The sequence below is a fragment of the Accipiter gentilis genome, chromosome 20 (genome assembly GCF_929443795.1).
Source record: "Accipiter gentilis chromosome 20, bAccGen1.1, whole genome shotgun sequence".
Lineage (NCBI taxonomy): Eukaryota > Metazoa > Chordata > Aves > Accipitriformes > Accipitridae > Astur > Astur gentilis.
This window is the reverse complement of record NC_064899.1, coordinates 2132775-2146448: the sequence shown is the minus strand read 5'-3', so window position 1 is coordinate 2146448 and position 13674 is coordinate 2132775. Positions and strand designations below refer to the sequence as shown.

Here is a 13674-nt window from a genome sequence, read left to right as displayed (position 1 = left end):
TTCATAGGATTTTCAGACTGGTAACGCTGCTAAATATTTACATTGTTTATGGTCTGATTTTGATGATTATCTTTTTCACTTGATTCTAAAACCAAAGCAAAAGAACTGTATAACTTACCAATATTTTGATTTATAAGGCCTGAGAAGAAGTGCATTACTAATAATGCTTTTAAATATCTCAAACTCAAGGGCACATGCAAACAGACTTACTGAGCTTAGGTGCCTACCAAAGTATACGAGAGGAATATGCAGTGTGTTGTAATACCTGATCCAAAACTCATTGGTTTGGTTCAGTGACAACAGGGTCAATTTAAAAATCAGCATAACAAATGGAAAAGTGAAAATTAGAACATTAAAAATGGAATCTTATGTCAAAATGGAACCCAGAATGCATCTGTAATGGCATTATTTATTTTTGAATTTGTACAACTAGAAAGTCACATCTGAATTGTCATCTGGCCCAAGTAGAATGCTTGTCTAACACAGAGTGAGAAACCAAAGTGACAGTGTCATGAGATCCTGTCCCAAGATTTAAAGTAGTTTGCCCTCATACAGATGCTATTCTGAGTTAACATGTATGAAATAAGCTCTGTTTTTATTTTTCTTCTTTTTTTAAGATACAGCTTTTGTATTTACATAGACACGCACTCACGTCTGTATATCATTGAACTAGGAGAGCTCATTTTAGCTTGCCGCCAATTCAAATTTTAGCTTGCCGCCAATTCAAAGTGTCTTCTTATTTGGGAATGTAAGTGCCTGCCCAGTTGACTGTAAAATTACTGGGTTTATACCTGAATCACAGATTCATCTTTTTTGTGTCCTCTTGTAGAAAGAATTTGACAGTTGTGGCACAGGGCTTTTTATGGTACAAGCTTGGTTGCCCACAGCTGAATTTGTGTGTCTAAAACTTCAGGAGGTCCTTCAAATGTATGGCCAATGGGTCTGTTTGGCATATGGACTTTCTTCTACGTAACAGGCTATTCATCGGATATTTAAATTGCCTGTTTTCTCTGGGAGGCTGACTGACTCCTTGGTGTTTCATTTGAACACACGAACCAAAAAGGAGACCCAGGTAATAACATCAGCAAGATAGGGACCTATACTTGACTAATTAAAATACTTTTTGCTTGTATAATGGACAATTAAGAGAATGCACGGACAACAATTGAGACTTACCAGAATCCAAGACAGTAAAATGACTGAGAAAGTCTAAATGCAGATATTAGGCTTCAAATCACTTTCCTTTTTGCTTCTGTGGGGTAGCACAGCCATATCCTTTCAGTGAAGCCTTCTTCTGAGCACGAGGGAGATCCGATTCTGAGTGCCTTATTAAAATGGAGCAGAGGATGACTCCAGAGAGTATAAACTCTCAGGACTTCCTGGGTTCATAATTTCTCGACAGAAGGAAGAAAGGATGCACAAACTGGTCCTTTAAGAAAGCAAGATAGTTAACAAATAAACTTCAGAAACCATAACCTAAAGTCTGGTTTCTGCTGGTTTTTTTTCTGATTCCAAAAACTATACTTGTGATTTGGGAGTTTTATTAAATAAGCAAACTGCTCCACTTGGAAAAGCATCATGCTTGTTTTTAACTGTTAATTTTATGTGATGGTCTGGTCCTTTCCTACTACTCTGGAGACAAATATATCTTCAGCAGCTAGGACGTGCCTGCTAGCACTAAACAATTTCAGGTAAAACCTAGAAGCAGGTCAGGCAGACATTTTGGCCCCATGTTGGATTCTGAAGTTGCACTTTTATCATAATTAACTCAGTCATTCCAAGTATTGCGGAGTGTATAGAAAAGGGGCTCGTGTGTATCCCTGAAAAGCACACGAGCTATGCTGGGAATAAGTCAAGGGGAAAGAACTGTCAAAACCAAGAGGGTTTTGTTACCATTTGTAAGCACTAGTTGTTCTTAAGCTAAACCAAGGTCAAATACCTCAGAGAATGGCAAGAAATTTCACGCAGTCTGTGAAGTTGACTAACTTCCTTTTCACAAGTTTCAGGTATAAAAGAAAAGCCTTTTCCCCAGCTGTTGTATGCAGTAAAATTTTGGCTGAAAGAGAGTGATTTTTCTTTACAAAAACAAAATTATATTAGAGAAGTAACATTCAAAGGATTTTATAAAGTGATCTCAGCAGTGTAAAACATGCTGATAAATACAGTCAGAATAATATTTTCAAACACTTAGTAAATTACTGTGTTTTACAGATAGTACATTTCTTTGATGCTTATTCTGAACTCTAAAGCATTTTGCCTGCTTCTTTTCTATTGTTGTTACAAATGCAGTTGTAATGCCAAGCTTTTCCTGAGAATATGGCCTGCAAAAAATAAGAGGAGGAATATTTTTCTTCGTGTGGAAGTATTTTTGCTAGCGCAGCTCATGCAAGACAGAAACTTTCTCACAGGACTACACAGAACAAATACAGTCTTCATCTTTTAGTGGAGGAGAAAAACAGACATAGAAATTATGAACAAATAACCTGAGTTTTAATACTTTAGAAATTGCTTGAGCAGTTAATGTAGAGGAAGGCAATTAAGAACATCAAAACAGACCAATTTGTAAGCATTTGAAGAAAATAATCTGATAAATAATAGGTAGAATGAGGTTAATTGAAGGCCGTTTATGTCTGATCAATGGTTTTGTTCTGAATAAGATAACAAGCTGAGCAGGAAAAGGAAAAATCAGGAGAGACTACTTTACAATACTGAAGCATCTGACACAGTATTTTTGAGTTTTCACAGTGACCGGAGTAGATAACGAGGGAAGAAGACATCAGGCCAGTAATACCTCCTCAGGGTAGGCTCCCACCAGCCACGTAGGTGCTTCTGTGGGTGCTGGCAATGGAGGGGGGGTGACACCTGCATTTAACAGCCTCGGTGGCCTCCTCCTCCACGGATTTGTCCTGTTGCTCTTGGGTCCACGCAAACGTTCAAAGCCGCAGCGTCCTCTGGCAAGCGGTTCCGTAGGGCAGGAGCGCCTGAGCTGACGCTGGAACATTAATTCAGGTGCGAGCAGCAACGTGGCTGGCCCAGCGCCTGTGCTGAGTTGGTCAGCCATGAGGAGAGGCACTCGAGGAGAAGCTGGTGGTGAGAGCCAGCTCTTGTAGCTCCTTCAGACCTACCTTCTGTCTCTTCACCAGCTGCTCTCCTCTGCCTTCCAGCTGCATCTCCATTTCTCCCAGTACGAGCAGCGGGGGACCAGAAACCCCTCCGGCCTGTCCGCATCCTTTCTTCTTCCACACCCTATTTATTGCTGTACACAATAATATTATTTAAGACAAGTTAGGAAGCGTGTGTCTCTCAGACCATCAGCTCTGAGTACCGACTCCGAAGCCATTGCTGAAATGCTGAAACCTCCTCTTTCTTCTCCAGCTGTCAGCCAGCTAGTCAGATTGCCCGTTCTCGCTGGGAAACTGAGTAACACCTCGGTGTTTCATTTGTACGTAAGATCAAAAGAAGAGACCCAAAGCAGATTTCAGGGTTAAAGGCAAGATTCTGAATTCGTGAGGCTGGTGCCTTTTCAGGTTCACTTATCCCCTTTGCTCTACCAACTTCTTGCTGGCTCCCAGTCTTCCTGAAACAGACGTGATTTGGGGGGATTTAATAACTCGTCATAAATTTCTCTTCTGTGAACTTGCCTCCCTTCGAGCCCATATACACTTTTGTCAGCCACAGTTTCTTTTGGGCACAACGTCTACAGCTGAACTTCACTCAACGACCAACCCTATTTTGGTTTAAGCCTTTCTTGTCTGGTTCCATCTGGTGACACCCAGTTTTCAACTGCAATTAGAAGTCGATTTCTATCTACCTTCTCCGTGACCATAATGACTTCATGAATTTTTATTATATTCTCCAGATCCCGTTATTTGTCACTCTTTCAACCTGCTGCCTTCTGGCTTAATAAATTCTTACCACACACACCACATGATACACCACACCCTGCGCCACACCCTGCCACACCCCACCCCACCCCACGCTCGCGTGCAACAGGAGCCCAACACACAGGGAGCTCCGTCGGGCGATGTCACAGCTCGAAGCGGCGAGGACCGTCCGCAGACGGGCACCGGCAAACCGTTCCCACCGCGTCCCTCAGCACGCACCCAGCACCCTCGTCCCAGGCGCAGGACACGGCGCAGCACTGCAGCTCCCGCGGGCGCTGCGCTAAACGCCGCGTGGGCTTCAGCAGCTGAGCGTTATTGAGTGCAGTGGTTTTGAGAGAAGGGAAATACCAGATCAGAAATGTGCTGCAGGTGGGATTTTTTTCATACCATAATTTCAAACATTTCCCGAATACGCTGCACGTAATTCCGTGTGCCGTATTTAAATCGAAGTTGAGCTTCAAGTGAAACCGCAAAGCGAAAGGGGAGAGGGGGAGGTGGAAATATTTTTTGTTTCTTTCAGATGAGGCTATGGTTGATTGGACCATGAACCCTTCCCAAAAATATTTTAGGCCATAAAATTTTGTTGGTTTGGTTTTAGGGAGGCAATTTCTTTTAAGATGTTTCTAGCAGTTCATGTTCTTTTCCACCATGTATCTCTTCAAAACACAGCAAAATAGCCAAAAACTATGTTAGAAGTCAATTACTTCACAGATCACACAGAGCGGTCATTAAAAGCAGTGCATTTAGCCTAAGGATTGGACATGCAGAAGCACAGCAGTAAAAGCTACCTGTTGAGTGCTTGACTTGGTAGGCTAATTGCTCTCATGTTTTGAAAATGAAAGGTATAGCTGAATAATCAAAGCTAAATCACATTGTCACAGCATTTGATAGAAAGGTTAATAACCAAGACTGTATCCACCTTGGACTGTCAGGTGTTTGTCTAGTTGCAGAGTATGCTCTTAAAGTGAAAGGAATACCTAAGAGAGAAAGATCTGGGGCCAAATTCGTTCTTGATCTAAAATGGTCATCCTTCTTTAATTACAATTGAGCTATTCTAATTAATAAGAGAGAATTTGCCCCCAAACCTGTGTTAATCTTCATGCAGGACTGATAAATTATTACTCCTCTGAAGACCAACTTATAGATAAAGAAAGCTATAACTGGTACTGAGAACATTTAGCAAGAAGAGATCTTGCTAATCTTGCTAATACTGCATTGAACTGTCATTCAAGTCAGGCAAAATTGCAAGGAAGATCTGTGGCAGTGACTGAAAAATCGATTTTAATTTATTATTACTTCCAAATAATAAGCTGATTTTGTGGTAACTAAAAGCCTAACACTAAGAAACTCTTAATAATGAGGATTAACCATCTTGTGTTTTCTTACTTTTTGTCTCACTGCCTTGTTTAAATTTGTATATTGTCTGAGAAATAGCTACTCTTATCAGCTAGTTTAGTTTTCAGCAGTAAAGGATGATTTTAAAAAGTCGTAGTGTACAAATAATGATAAAAAAATTTGAATTTGTCTAAAAGTTAGAGTAGTAACCGTAACTACTACAGCTAATCTATTTACTCTATGTCCAAAGGCTGTGCTGAATGCTTGCAGATAAGCCAATGTGACTCAAGGTCTACTCCTTCATATAAAGCCCTTAAAATTGTATAGCTGTCAAGGGACTGCTGATGACTGTGAGCACACTTGCTGGACATGTGCATGGTGCTGGTTGCTTCTTTTTGCTGCCTGTGTTACTATATCAGACCCTTGCAGCAAAGAGCCTGAATGCTCATAGAAACAGCTGGGAGTCATACTACTTGATGTGACCTGAGCATGCTTAAGGAGGGCAGTTGTTTCTGTAGATAGTTTAATTCCGTCTTTCAGATTTCTAGAGCTGCCACTGGGAGTAATGTCAACAGCTTGCTAAATATTTCCATATCCAGAGGGCATGTCTCTCAGCACACTGGCTTTCTGGATGATCTTTCCGTAGAATTCTGTGTCCCTCCCCTGGATAAGGCAGGTGAACTCAGTTATCCTGGAGTTGTGAGGATATTGCTCGTAACCTCCCAGAGTTTGTATGCGCGTATGGAAAATGACCCTAAAGGACAAAGAAATTCCTTGGCACCTCCCACCTTCCCGTACCTCAAATCCCACCAATTAAATTGAATAACTGAGGTAAGTGCCAGGGTTGACAGGAAGCGGGTATGTGTCGCATTCCCTTATACCACGTTGTATCCCTAGAGCACTGGATTGACACCCCTTAGGTATGTTTGGAGGATCATGCCTGCTGGTAGTCACCAGGTGATGACATGATAGCTGTGACACATCTACCCGTAAAACTGAAGCTGGATTATTGTAGTTCTCTTTCCATTCCTAGATTATTAGCAAAATCAGTCTGCCATTTGTGCAGAAAACAGCAGTTTGATGAGCCATGGGGCTGAGCTCTTGTTTTGACTATCTGTTCCTCTCCTGAGAAGAAGCTGTTTACGTTAGCTGGTTTTTGGAGGTCTGAGTGGGACCTTCTGACCAACCTGAGAGTTATTCTTCAGCACTCTGTATTCTTGGTATTCCTGTGTGACTGCACTCCATTTGAAATTAATTTTCCGGGTTTATGGAGGTCTAAAGGACTCCTCATCCTGTTAGATTCAAAATGTCAGCCCACAACTCACATACACCCTGTGAGTAGAGTTTCCACAAAGAATCAAAATTTACCAGGCAGTCAAGGTTTTGCTGGGCTGCCTTCACAATAGACAAATATTTTTTTTCCTGAAAACCTGTGAATTGTATCTCCACATCTCTTTAAAAAATCCAGAAAACATGGTTTCAGACCGACACTGGAGAAATACGTGCTTACTTAGTGGGACATTTTACAAACAGTAGATACTACTAATGCTCCAGTTTAAGGTTTGCACTGTGACCTGTAAATTCACAAATGACATATCATGTTTTACTCCCTGTCACACTGACAGCTACAGCGTGTTCTAGTTAACAATGAGAAATAAGAAAATTAAGATGGCAGCGTGTTTTCTTGGACAACTCACGTAATCTGGAAGTTGCTTCTCTTTCTCAGAATGACATAGCCTGAAAGTGGTGATATTAGAGACCTTCTGTGAAAGATCTCAGTTAACAATTCCTTCAATAGAGCTGAAATGGGAATAGTTAGATAATGGGATGTATCTCTTTTAAATTTCTTTTTGATTTCTTTTAAATCAAATGATTATTTCTGCCAAAAAGTTGATGCAAGGTTTGGATTTGTCTTGTTTTCTAAGCTGTTTCCCGAGTAAATAAATAAGCCAAATCTGTGGAGGGCTGTAGTAGCTATGAGTCAGTGCAGAAACTAGACAGAGACTTTTAAAAGAAAAGCAAAAGCAGTCATGGGAATTCAGTATATCCATCTCCTGATTACAGAAGCAACTGGAGCCTAATGGGGAAGGATGACAAACAGAGGAACCGAACTCGACAGCTCCTCCACGCAGGGCAAAGAAACGCGTTGTCTGTGCAAGATGAGCGCCTGGTGTGTCTGTGTTTCTTGGTAGAGAGGTCTCGTATCCTTTGTTCGGCTGGAAACGAAGGAGGCAGACAGCTCACAGCTCAGGGACTATAAGGTTGTCTGCGTTGCTGTCTCAGTGAGGAGTTTCTGGTGAACTTGGAGAGGAGCTGAGAGGCTGCCAGTCTGTGCAGGCTCTGGAGAGTCAAGGTGACATGTGTTTGGCCATGCTAGAGAGAAGCAGAAATCACCTCAGTGAAAAGATCATGGAGAATGTATCTCTGTTTCTACCACTAAGTCTATATATTTTGAAAGCTTGCACTCAGTATATGTAACTGCAGAAAATGAAGAAGTTGGACACATGATGTTAGTACAGACTGTTACATCTAGTTCTGTTTGAAAGGATTCAGTAGTATTTCAGCTTTTTTTTTCTTTTTTTTTTTCCTTGATAGTGGTGCAAGGAAAGGTGTGTGCTGAGAACGCTTCCTCAGCATCCTATTGTAATTTGTGCAGTTATTCTTTCAGGGCTGGATACCACTCTCTTTCTCTATCTTTATCTTCATCTTTCTGGAGGGTGGGAGAGTAGAATTTCAGATAAAAGAAGTCCACTAATTCCCCTTTTCCTCACTGCCCACCCCGCAATGCACTTTTCAGATCCGTGATTCTGCTTTTCCCACGAGCTGCCCTTCTGGAATTTCAGGTGGAGCTGTTGCCTTTAATAAGGGGACAGTCTACTCAGACTACACTTGAGGCAGAGTCCCCAGCCCTGCAAATATAGGGCATGGGCAATGCTTGGGGAAATCCATGCTCTATAATTTTCCCTTCTGATTTTTGTCACTCAAAGGCAAGTCAAAAGGTTTCCATCACTTCAAAGGGAGAGCCAGTGGAAGACTTTTTCCAGTTGATGCTCTCCAGACCCCAGTTCCTGGATGACAGAGGAGGGTTTCCCCATGAGCTGGAGCAAAACCTGTCTTTTGTTGCTCTTACAGCAGCAGAGAGAGAGGAAGAGGTACGGAGGTCAGGGACCAGAAGAACAAGACAACACAAAACTTGCAAGCCATTCTGAAGAGCACACTTCTGATGTGTAATGTGGGGTGAACTGGGGAGTCTCAAGGAGGATGGAAAGCATGAATTTGTGTGCTAGGGAGACAAAAGAATTCATTCTAGCACTCCTGGGCTGTATGGATTTTGTCGAGCTGTCTGCAGAGGTGAAGGGAACAGTATTGAGTTAATTGGGGCAACTGGTGTGTGGGAGAGCAGAACTAATGAGGGCTGCGTGGGGATGCAAGTATAGGTGGAAAATCGTGTGGGTTTGGGGAGCAGAATCAATTAGGAACCTGCACTGGAGGGGATGGGGGATTGTCCAGTTATAAGATTATTTGATTAGGAAAACTCTTTGGTGCTTTGGGGGAACAGAAATATATTTTTTTTTATGTGATAGGTAGGCAGAACAGGATGAAGTAGGTAGAGCAAAGAAAGAATTGAAAGGAAACCTATCCTTAAGTCCTCTCACCTTCCTCCATCTAAAATTCATTCCTCCCTCCCAGGATTCTCGTCCTTTTTCCATCTTTAATGCAAAGGCAATTGAAAATGGCGTAAGAGGAAGAAAGGGCCTTGCCTTCTTCCCAAATCAAAGGGCCGATGCCCTCCTTGGCGTTAAGTACGTGGGGCTGGTGTGCTCGTTTCTGTTCTTCCTTTGTATCAACTTCAGCAGAGGGGAGAGAGGAGCTGCAGGTGAGCCACCGCAGCAGAGGGTTGTCTTCCCCTACCGAAAGAGAAAAAAGTTTTACCCCGTTCCTGAGATGGCTAATTCACCCATTTCCAAATCAAAAGCAGCGTGCAAATTTGAATGCAGTTTTTCTCAGGGAGACTTGATGTTAGCAAGCATAGATTCTGTTTATATATGCTCATTGATACATATTTGTTTCTTTAAATATCAATATTTTGAACTTTATGACACATTATGTTATGCAGTAAATTTTGTTTTAATTGTGTTTTTATAAATGTGTTCAGAAGGCCCCCTGGCCCTGTCTGAGGAACACAATTATTATAATAAACAGAGGTTTTAAATTTTGCAATGTAAAACAACTTGTGAATAACTACATAAAGAGAAGACTGAGGCATTAATGTTCTCTCAAAATGAGAAAGAAAAGGAAACACTCATGTAAAATGAGAAGCAAGCAACACCAGGTGTTTTATGTTATGCTTTGATAATATTTTTCTCTCAGGTTAAGAGCCCTGACTACTGGGCTCTTCAGATCCCAGGAGATTTCTTTGGCAAAACCTCTAGACTTTTTAAAGCCTGATTTATATGTACAAATGCACCTTTTCAAAACAGCTCGCTACTGGAAAACCTATTTAAAAAACCAAAAAACAGGGAAGAAAAATGATCAGCCCTTCTCCAAGTTTGACCAGGCCTTGAGCCCCCCAGCCGAGGCGGGCGCACGCTGCTCGGCCCCTTCTTGTGGAGGACCTGACGACTTCCATTTTCCCCCTCCGCGCTCCGTTTCCTGAGCTCGTTCGCAGCTATCTTCATTATCCGCAGCTCTGAACCGACGAAAGGGGAAAATGAAATGAGCGTTTTACCTGTACGTTAATGGGGAGGTGGTGACCCTTGCTGTTGCCTTGCAGGAACGTCAGCTCCGCTGGCGAGGAGGCCCGCCGGAGGATGAGGGAGTGCGACGGCCTGACGGACGCTTTGCTGTACGTGATCCAGTCTGCTCTGGGGAGCAGTGAAATTGATAGTAAGGTTTGTCATCTTTGTCTTTTCAGGAGCAAGAAATCCAGGTACGCAGGGTACGTCAGGAATACGAAGTGACAGGTTGTTGTTTTTTAAACCCATTCTGAGGGGTGCCTTAGCAAAGCGTGACTCGGTCCATCTTCTCCTTCTGTTGAGCTGTGTGGTTTTGTGTGCCAGGTATTGGGTTTGTGTCCACCTGTGTAGTGTGCACGGTCATCCTCTCACTTGGATTATTAAAGGAGAAAATACAATACTGGTTTAAGAAGAGCAAATGCCTCATATTCCACGTAAAGTTCCTTACGTTGCTCTGCCAAGTTTGCCTTAAAATTGATTTTCAGTGCCTAGTATGAGACAGATCTAATAACAGTGAGCTAGGCTTATAAGGCAAACAAACCAAAAAAAGAAAAAAAAGGCGGGGGGGGGGGGGGGCAATTAATAGGAAGTTTTGCAGTACAACCAATATTATTTCTACTTTGAAGATAATCAATGAATGCTTTCAATAACAACTGTTCTAAGATGCATTTTTATGTCAACTTTACTTCTCTGAGAGTACCCGGATATCAACGTGCTTCTCCAAAGGTGAAAGGCCTGGCCTAATTAAAAAGACTTCTAGCATTTACAAATTGAATATTTTCAATACATTAAAGTACTCCAGAGAAGGAGAAAAAGGCTAGTTTCAAATATCTTCTGCTTTCAGTATCTGGGGCTAAATTATTTACTGTTGCTGCTCTAGGGCAACCTTGGTCCATTTGCAAACCCCTACAAATCGCAGGAGCGCAGCCTTTTACGCAGCAAAGTTTCAAAGCCTGCCAGGTTTGTGTTTCCAAACGATCCTTCACAGATGGCTGTCCATGGGCTGAGCTGGACCGGGGACTGTTCCAAAGCTCCCCGGTTCGGTTTGCCTGATGGAACGGAGAGGTTAGAGGGGCTTCGTTGGAGGAGGAGGAGGAGGAGGGAGGGAGTCAGTTTATGCCTCATCTCACAGCTCAGCCTCTGCTTTTTCAGCAGTTTCTTTGTAGGTGACCCAACTGATTTCAAGATTGTTTTACTGTTAGAAGGGCTAAATGAGGAGCCCAGTAAGCTCCCTGGTTTGCCTCATCTTGTTGATACAGACTGTCCTGTTTGTACTCTCATTTGTAGCTGGTATGACTTGGAAAAACTGCAGGCAAAGTCACATACGGAGGAAGAAATGAGAAAAAAAGTATTTTCCCCGCCTTAGTAGTTTTAACCTCCTGTCTAACAGGTTTCTAACTGTATGACGTAAAGCAGTTACGCAGCTAAATACAAAACACCACAGGGTAGCCTCTTACCTTGTATCTTTATCCTAAACTAGGATGTAATTGTCATTAAATAAATATTTAAATAACTGACTCTAAATCGCAGGTGCACACTTTCTACACACGCACATATATATATTTCTATATGTGTTTATATATTTGGCTGGAGATTTCAAATTAGTTACAAGTGTAACGTGAGATTTCAACTACGTTAATAAATAAATACTCCTGCATAGATGAGTCTGACTACAACATCATCTCTGGAACTTAAAGTCATCCCAAAACCTGTGTGTTAAATGCATACCTGGCATAAGCTCCTGCAGTATATGAAAGTAAACGAAGCCTCATGCATTTGCCTCGCTAGTGAACATGGCAGAGTAAGACAGCGCCAAAAGCCTCAGTCATTCCGTTCTGGGTTAGTGGAGCAACAGAGCCGGGATGTAGTGACTATCACTTTTTATCTCTGTGGAGCATTAGGAACAGTTGAAATAAATATAGGTAGGTACAGACTGGATTTTTTAACCATGCTTTCCCTGCCTCCAGAAAATTAAGCTCATATCCTTGATATTAGGAATAGTCAAACCAATTGAACCAACTATATGAGTAGACCTCAAGTAAGCCTGAACTGACCTTCTTTTAGGCTTGCAGAAATTATGTTGAATTATCGGTGAATTTTCCTTCACGGGGTCTCTCGCTCCCTGTCTGGATTCCTGCCAGCATCTTCTACAGAAGGCACAGCACAGCCTCTTAGGGGGCAAATGGATGAAAGGGGAAGGCTGCCCACGAGGTATCTGCAGCCTGGCTGGAAGCAGTAAAAGCAGCACAACTCTGAGATTTCTAGTCCTGCTTCTTGGACTCGAGAAACAGCATCTGTTCATGCTACAAGTACTTGTGAAGCAGAATTCGGGTCCCATTTTTTCTGGGAATTTACATAGAATTTATGCCAGAAAAAAAGGTTATTTCTGGTTTAAAAAAAAAAAGAAAAAACAAACCAAACCGAGAACCTATTGCCATTTTCTGTTTGTAGCATTTTCTCTTCACTGAGGTGGGAATTTGCTGACGTTCTGTGTGGGGGTGTTCAGGTTCTCTTGATCACTTTTTACCCCAGCTTGTTTCATGTAGGGCTCCAGTGTGGAATTCAGAACAACAGTAAAAAAACCTCCCAGAAAAATATTGTCCAGACTACGGGTTTCTTTCCATACAAATTACTAAATCTCCTAAGCTGTGGTTACCTGGGGAGCACTCGGAAATGAGCAGATAAAAATTGTGCTGGAGAATGTATGTGCAAAGAGCGGTGATTTTTCTTCTGCTTTGTATACAGAGTGAGCAAGGGGAGGATTTTAACTTCTTTCTGCTTTTGTTTTCTGTTTTGTTTGGTTTTTGTCACACTTTTCAGACCGTTGAAAACTGTGTGTGCATTTTGAGGAACCTCTCATACAGGCTAGCTGCAGAAACATCTCAGGGACAGCAGATGGGAACAGATGAACTTGATGGATTACTCTGTGGTGATGCCAATGGAAAAGACGCAGAGAGTTCAGGGTGCTGGGGGAAGAAGAAGAAGAAAAAGAAATCACAAGATCAGGTAATGAGAGTTACTTGCAGCTGCATTGTGAGTAGTTGAAGTGCCCATCATTTAAAATATAAATAATTAATGCACTGTATTAGAAATTAAGTGCATGATGCGTAATATACAAAACCGTTACCTTTGTTAATTAGCTGAGAGCTTAAAGCAGAGTATGGCTCTGGATTAACAAAATATGTTTGCTTGAGAAAGTTGCACATTATATGGTGGCACCTGGAAACTGTAGCCATGGGTACACTGTGAACCCCATAAATACTGCAAAATGCTCAGTCTATTAAAGGAAGCCATTTATAATGAAAGGCGTAAATCTTAACATTCAGATGTAATCTGCATATACTTTACACTGTACTTCCACACAGCCACACGCATGTAGAGAGGCCTTGATGCAAGCAAAAATCAGGCTTATATTTGTATACTTCCATGCTTCAAAGTTACTCTTGTACTCTGTCTCTACATGTTGAAAGAAAACTGCACAGGACCAAATCAAGCAATACGAGTGAGTGTTAAAAAAGCATGCATATTTTGACATACTTAGTGTCGTTACCAAACAAAGATTGAAAAGTACAGTCTTGATCGTTTCCTCAAGTTATTTGAGGTGCTGCGGGTTTTTCTTTTAGGTGCGTTGGCTTTCAAAGCGTGTTTATCTCCTTGTTTTCCCATTAACAACTTAAAATTCAGGGAATGCTGATGGTATTATGGAGAATGACACTGTT

At 41.8% G+C, this 13674-nt stretch overlaps 1 protein-coding gene across 8 annotated transcripts in view; it reads left to right on the top strand.

The window, feature by feature from the left end:
* The window catches only part of CTNND2 (catenin delta 2), a 665464-nt gene that overhangs the window by 550367 nt on the left and 101423 nt on the right, over positions 1-13674 (top strand). For all 8 annotated transcript variants that reach the window (XM_049823921.1, XM_049823920.1, XM_049823918.1 and 5 more), the window contains 2 exons: positions 9994-10111; positions 12776-12961. In XM_049823921.1, coding sequence (XP_049679878.1) covers positions 9994-10111; positions 12776-12961 — 304 coding nt within the window. The remainder of the gene's footprint in view (positions 1-9993; positions 10112-12775; positions 12962-13674) is intronic.